The sequence below is a fragment of the Siphateles boraxobius genome, unplaced genomic scaffold (assembly GCF_051911475.1).
Source record: "Siphateles boraxobius isolate OS27281-9 unplaced genomic scaffold, OSU_SipBor_1 119, whole genome shotgun sequence".
In the NCBI taxonomy this organism is placed as follows: domain Eukaryota; kingdom Metazoa; phylum Chordata; class Actinopteri; order Cypriniformes; family Leuciscidae; genus Siphateles; species Siphateles boraxobius.
This window is the reverse complement of record NW_027508721.1, coordinates 2,625,001-2,632,500: the sequence shown is the minus strand read 5'-3', so window position 1 is coordinate 2,632,500 and position 7,500 is coordinate 2,625,001. Positions and strand designations below refer to the sequence as shown.

Here is a 7,500-nt window from a genome sequence, read left to right as displayed (position 1 = left end):
TTACCCCGTCCCTGACAGCATCAGCTACAAGCCCGCCCAGGTAAGGGCTGGGGGGTAGGGGTGTGTATCCTGCCATGGTGGTTGTGTGCACCTCCTCTGAAAACTCACGCTTGCCCTTGCCTGGCTGCCAATATTGCTTGACCCTGTCCCAACCCTGCTGTTGACCTATGCGCCCCCACACTGAAGCTAATGCTGACCTTTCACCTCTTTAAGCTAATTCTGGGGCCTTGACACCGCTGGTGCTGATCTGTCCTCTATCGAGTTTTAGGGTGAGGTTAAGTCCCAGCAATGTGTAGAGGTTTAGGGTTAAGTATCAAACACTTGTTTATTAGCTTGCAAAAGTTTCTATGGCCACATCAGGTACATTCTGCAATTATTATTATCAAAAAAATATTTCATACTGTAAGATGAGGGTTTCATAAATGTTCCGTTTTTATTTAGTGTATATTATAGTGAGCTTTTAGGCTTATTTATTTTAACGGCTGTCCACGTCATTTTTAAACAGGCACTAGTGGCAGTCCTGGGTCACTCAAATATTTGAGATAAAACATAACACAAATCATCACCCAAGAACCAAATCGCAATATCAGAAGGATTTCTGAAGGATCATGTGACTGAAGACTAAAGTAATGGTTGCTGAATTTTCAACTTTGCCATTACAGGAATAAATTACACTTTAAAAGTATATTCAAATAGATTAAAAAAAATTGTAATACTATTTCACAATATTAATGTTTTTACTGTATATTTGTTCAAATAAATACAGCTTTAATTTTTTTTTCCTATGAGTGTATAATTGCAAATAAACTGGACAGCTACTGCACATTCATTGAATGAAAAATTACAGCTTTGACATTCTGTAAAGAGTGACATGAAGGAGGGTACATGATGAATAGTTGCAGTTTAAAGCGAATGATCTGCGAATAGTGTGACTTCACTGGACTGCCCAAATTGTGAATAGAATATTTCTGCCACAGCGTTTTAGACAAACACTTTTTTGGACCATTTTTAGAGAGGGGAATCACTTTGGATCAAAATGGGCCTGTTGTCTCCATTCTGGTCAGTGCTAGGTTTGTGTAAATGCTAACACATAGCAGATAAGATGCAAAAGTACAGCTGCATGCACAAACAAACGATCACATTGCATAAAAACTGTTTACCAGAATAGTCAGTCAAAAATGTCACTCAAAAGTCAAATGCTATCACCCCCACATTCATTCAGGCACACACACACACACACACACACACACACACACACACACACACACACACACACACACACACACACACACACACACACACACACACACACACACACACACACACACACACACACACACACACACACACACACACACACAGAGGCCAGAGTCAGAGTTCTATAGACTTGTCTGAAAGACCCCATAATTCCTCTGTCCATTTAACCACCGAGCGCTGAGCCTGGCAGGGTCAAAGGCTACTGAGCAGGGCATTAACCCTAGGGTCAATCCACATCCCCTGGGTGTGTGTGCGAGTCAGGTTTGTTGTGGCACAAACGATCAGACAAACTGAGAACTGGGAATTTGGAGCTGTCTTTTAAAAAAAAAAAAAATTAGATTGTACGAGAGAGGTATATGCTAAGCAGTCTTAGTTGATTGACTGGCAGGTTGTTTTCCCTCCGCTGACAGTCTAACCTGTGAATGTTGCTGAAGGAGAAAGAAATGATAGAGAGCTGATAGAATGATAGTTGAATCTGTTGAGTGTGTTTGTGTCTCCCAGGAGCAGGAAATGAACTTGGGACTTGATTTAGTTGTTTCCCCTATAGTTGCTGTTTTGATTCGGTTACATAAGGGCTCATTTATTTATAAAAACAATAGTGTGATTACACCATTCATATGTTTTTCTTAGATAACGTAAAAGTGTGCTTCATGTAGTGACATCAAAATTAATACATTTTATTTAATATGACCAAATCAACCGGATTACATTAAGTTACACCAGTGAAAGAAACTTTAAAGATTCAAATCAGGTGCCTTAATGTAACGATAGCACTGTTTAACTTTTTACATTGTTCTAACAAAACCTACAACAATCAAAGAACCTGAAATTTTACCTGTCATTAAGTCAAATCATGATATTTGAATTTTTCCTGCTCTTTTAAAATAAGAGTGCTACGAAAACGAACTGCAACTTTAAGAATTCAAGCTTCAAGTCTTCAAGGTCATATTTCAAACTTCTTCAACTTTCTGTTGTCAGAAATCCAACATGTTAACCCTTTCTTTTAGATGTTTTAACTAAACCTCATGGTGGCAAAGCATGTCTTTCAGCCATTTAGAAGTAGAAATATTCATCCATCCATCCACCCATCCATTAATCCATCCATCCATTCTGCAAGGATGACATATTTTTTGGCCAATCCGGAAATAGCATCACTCTGTTTCCTTCGACAAAAAGCAAATATGATTTTCCCATTTGTTTTTTGCATTATTGCAGAAAATTACTTTGTGACCTACAAAAGTTCATCTTACACCGGTTGTTCATACAATACTCACAAATTAACAAAGTTTTGATGAATTTTGAAGCCTAAATACAATCACCAGAGGTAAAAAGCTACATTTAGTCTATTAATGAACTACACCATGGTCACATGACTTCAACATCACCACCACTAAGCTTCTGAAAAATCTTTCAATCTAATGTAAAATCTCCAAGTTGGAAAGTTTGAGTTTGAATAGTTTCTAAAGGTGATGATACACAGGACAACCTTTTGAGCAATGTTGCTGGGCAGTGTTGCCGTCAAGGGGCAACCAGATGAGACACAGGGCCCACGGCCGATCTAAATTATCCAGAAAGAAATTTATTGCCCATTTTCAATGGGAAAGTGCCCAAGCAACAATCGCTCGGCAAAATTGCCTTAAGAGCATTTCTAAGATCAAATAAATGTTTCTGCTGTATAAAATGCATACAACATGCATCAAATGGTTATTTACATATGTACATATACAGGACTGTAATAATGGCAAGAGAAACCATGTAGATGTGTAAAAAAAAAGAATATAACTTAACAGTCACTACAGTTCTGTGCCAAAACTGTGACAAAGTTTATTCCACGAGAGAGTCAATTCATGTCCAATTTCCGACTAGGAAATTAATGTAATGAAGAATTATTGTTACAAGAATTGTTACAAGAAAGAATGTGAAGGCAGCATAATTCCTATGGCATATTAGCAATTGGTCACATGATATTTATGGCTCAGATAATTGGCCTCAAAAATCTGTGAGTGTCCATTCGCAAATCCTGTGTGTCTGTGCTGTGGACAGGTGTGGATGATATGATGGCTGAGCAAGTTACATCAAGATCAAAAAGCTCCATGTATTATAAATCTCTTTGAATCAAATAGAAGTCATACATATACAGCAAGAAAGTAAATAAATTAATAAATAAAAAAATATTAAATTCCTATTTAATTAGAATAAATGGAAATAAAATAAATGAAGCAGAATTTTTTTTACTATTATTAATTAAAAGTGGAAAAATGTACGATATGACACCGCCCCTCCCCTTCCCCCTCCCCATTTATTATGAATCTAATATCCTTAGCAATCTGCTTGTTATATACTTTGTAAAGTCGATGTGGTATGAAAGCATCTGCTGTGATGGTAAACATAAAATGTTATGTTTCTCTTTTCTCTCCTACCATAAATTTACCCTCAAGCTATATCTATAGTGATGAAATTAATTTGTTCATCTTTCATCCTCCCCTCCCGCACTCTTTCTCCGCCTCTTTTACATTTTTTTTCACTCCTCCTCTCATTTGCTCTCTCCATCTCTCAGTTTGTGGTGCTGGAAGGACCATTAAGCACTGGCAGATCTATTAATTAGTGTCCTGCACTTCAAGGGGGAGCATATAGAACTGCACGCTCGTGAGAGTCTTTTCATTTGAATTTCCTCTTTCCTTCTCTTCATATTATGCCAAAGATACATCAACAGCCCAACAACCCTTACACTAAACTAATTACTCAGCTAGACCAAGAGACTAGAGAGATAAAGGCACTGGAAAATATTCATTCATAAAAACAAACTTTAGAGGTAAATAGTAAATATTAATGCATGTATTATGTACCTCCAAAATTATGATTACAAGAGGCAGATTATCAATTATTATTACGTGGCTTGGTTGAATTCTAATATAGAATGCAGTCTGTTATTTCTTGATAACAGACCGCTGCTAAGTATAACACACCGTTGCCATTAAAAACAGAGCATTGCTTTGGATTCTAACCGTAGAGATGGAACGGACTATTTTCTTTAGCAGAAGCAATACAGTCGTTTTTAAATCAATAACCTCCTTTTTAAATCAATATTTTGTGGCAAATTATTGATTTATTTGGTAGGTACCCATGTAATAAGCGGGATAATGTAGAGCGAGGCGGTTGTTATAGCGAATAGAAGCCCTTCAGGCTGATTCAAGACCCCTCCGCTACATTATCCCTTACATAATTAGCTATTAGCTAATTACCTAAACTTACTTAGGACATTACTATGTTATGACCTCAAAACACTATTACCATAGTGCATGATTTGTAAACTAATAAATTTGCCTCACATATTCAGCTTCATATGTATAGATTTTTTGATGTAGTAGATAAAACTGAACATGCTTTTAGCACCACTCACAGGACATTTCACTTTGAGAGTGTCCCGAAACCTGCTAGAGGTACATGATATCATTTTGCAGAAATGTAGCCATAGGCACGCTGAACCTGTGCTGCACATGTCACAAGCAGGTGCTCAGTCCCCTGCACCATAGCAGTTACTGAGCCATGATGTGTAGGGCCTTTCTCACCAGGTAGTTCTAGAAACTTAGTTCTAGGCACTAGCCACCAAGGTAGTTCCACGAGAACTAAATGTTCCCCTAGAACCATTTTCCTGGTTGCATTCACACTGCCAGTAGTAACTCTGAAGTGACGTAAGCCGTGCATGTTGTTGTGACTTTTATTTTGATAGTGCGGAGGACTTTTTTTTTTTTTGACGGCGCTGAGAACCCCAGAGCCTGAGCACTAAGTGCTCCCATTCTCCATTTTCATTAGTTTACGATCTGTTTAACAGTCCTGTCTAATATGTTATTAGATATAATTGTTATACAAAGAAAGTAGATAGTATGTGAAAAAGTATTAGTGTTTTCAGTGTGGTTGATACCCAATGTTGCTAGCTGAGCACAAACACATAATCATGCATAATCATGTCGCGTTTGATTTTCTTCTTAGTGTAAAGGTTGAGAGGTCCATCTATCACCATTTTCCAGGTTCGTAGAGTTAGTTTGTGGAGTAAATATAAAGGTGATGATCTGTGTGTGTACACAGCTTTTAGTGGCGGGTGCTGGTGTTTCGCATGTGTTCGGCCAATCAGCATACACTTACTTCACTGGTAGTTCCTACTGTGGTGGGTTAAGACCCTACTCTGAAGTAAGAGCTAATTTAGTTCCCCAAAAGGCGTTCTTGGAACTAAAATCGCCCCCAGTTCCTGTGGTACGAACATGCCAAAAAGCAGGTACTTCCGCCAATAGTTCTAGGAACTATGAGAAGGTTCCTTCCGAGCGAAAGCCGTTCATGTGGAGGACATGAGTTTGAGTCTTGTTTGCACTGTGTCCTGATCTATTCTCTCTATCATTTCCTATACTCGTTCGACTGTAATAAGTGTGCTCATGTATAAATTACAAAAATTATAACAGCGCTGGTAAGGGAGAGTTCACCTAAAAATAAACATTCTGTCGTCATTTACAAGTCTTTTCAGACCTGTATGACGTTCTTTCTTCTGCAAAAGAAGATACGGTGCAATTCAATGTTGTCCAGTGTTGTTTTGGACCCCAATTACTTTCATTTTATGGACAAAAACTGCTGAAACATTCTTCAAAATATCTTCTTTTGTGTTTCTTAAAGGAAATAAATTCATACAGGTTTGGAATGAGGGTGAGTAGATGATGACAGAATTTTCATTATTGGAGGAATTGTGCCTTTAAACATAATATTTCTCCAAAAAGGTATGGAAACAATGTGGTCTCAAATAAAGAATTTAAAATTGTGTGTGTGTGTTATACATGCTGAGAGCCACGACTCTTTGCTCCAGAGGAGCTCACCAATAAATGCCTCCCTGCCAGTCAGGCTCATTTAATACTGCATGCACTGCTAAATACCTCCCCCCATCCCTCTGTCTCAGTCCCACACACACATAGTGCAGTTTACAGGCTCTTCTAGGAGACAATGCGTACAAGCTGAGGGAAAAATAGAGGAAGGGAGATAGAGGGAATGGAAGAGAGAAAAAAGCATCTGAGAAGAAATACTATTATGTAAATGTGGCTGCGGGTTGGGGTGAAATTATTTTGGTGTCGCGCGATTAGGGGCCTCATCTGTTATTGATGTGTGCGAAGAGGAGAGCCATTACAGAGGGGCTGTGTCAAAAATGACCCCCGAGAAAACTGTGACCCCAGAGAGAAATCGTGAGAACAAGGAATACAGTCGAAATGGAATTCCAGTAAGTTTCAGAAAGGCTGTGTGCTTGTTATTTAGTCAAAATCAATAAAAGGTTTTTTTTTTTTTTTTTTGGTTTTGGTTTTTCTCTTTTCCCCACTTTTTCTTCTTTTCATCTCAATTTATTTTACAAACTCCATTCCTTGTTAACAGACATTTTTTCCCAACATTATCCTCTCTCTACGTCTGGCCTCGCTCCAATCTTTGCCCCAGCTGTGGTGTGTGTGTGCCACGTCTATATGTGAAATGTGTGTGTGTGTGCATCATGGTCGCTGATGGGTTGCGTAGCTTCAGAATTGACAACATTCACAGGCTAAAATGAGAATCATCCATCTTCACTAGGCTGCTGTCAGAGGTAGGGCCAAACTTCATAATCCCCAATTACTAGCGCTAACCTTCCCATCTACATACACACATGATGAGGGGGTGGGTGCGAGCTGCATAAATAGAGAGGAAATGCCTATCTCAGACTGAATGACTAAAACAGAGAGAAATAGACAGTGGGAAAGAGTCAGGGATGGAAAGAGAGAGAGAGAGGAAGTGGACAGCGTGAGCTGTGATTGGTAAGGTCACAGTCTACTGCCCTCGCCGTGGTGATGAGCACTGAGGTGTTTAAGGGGTCACTGGGATACACACATACATTCACACACAAACACAAACACAAACAAACATCCTGCTTACCCTGTGTATTAGATAGGAATTTAACAGCTGTGGTTTTCGGTTGTAATTCTAGTAAAGAATTATGGTTGCATTAACAATTCTCTTAGGTCATTTAGAGGAAACTCCCTCCCCCTAATAATCTGAGCTAACTATATTGAACAGAAAAACAGGAATTTTTGTTACATCACAATTGATGTAAGCAATGAATTGTGGTTTAGTGATGAATCTCTTTGATTTTTTTTCCTGAAGAGAAAGACTGCAAAATTTAAAAGTGTTTAAAGCCACAACCTTAAAATCAAATTATGTGGTTCCAGTATTTTGTCTTTTTATCCC

The 7,500-nt window shown here is 38.5% G+C and overlaps 1 protein-coding gene across 4 annotated transcripts in view; it reads left to right on the top strand.

Moving 5' to 3' along the window:
• pax5 (paired box 5) overlaps nucleotides 1-7,500 on the top strand; it is a 48,812-nt gene that overhangs the window by 22,936 nt on the left and 18,376 nt on the right. For 2 of the 4 annotated variants that reach the window (XM_077204170.1, XM_077204181.1), the window contains exon 6: nucleotides 1-40. This exon is cut by the window's left edge and continues 142 nt beyond it. The exons of the other annotated variants lie outside the window; for them this stretch is intronic. In XM_077204170.1, coding sequence (XP_077060285.1) covers nucleotides 1-40 — 40 coding nt within the window. The remainder of the gene's footprint in view (nucleotides 41-7,500) is intronic. 4 annotated transcript variants of the gene reach the window in all.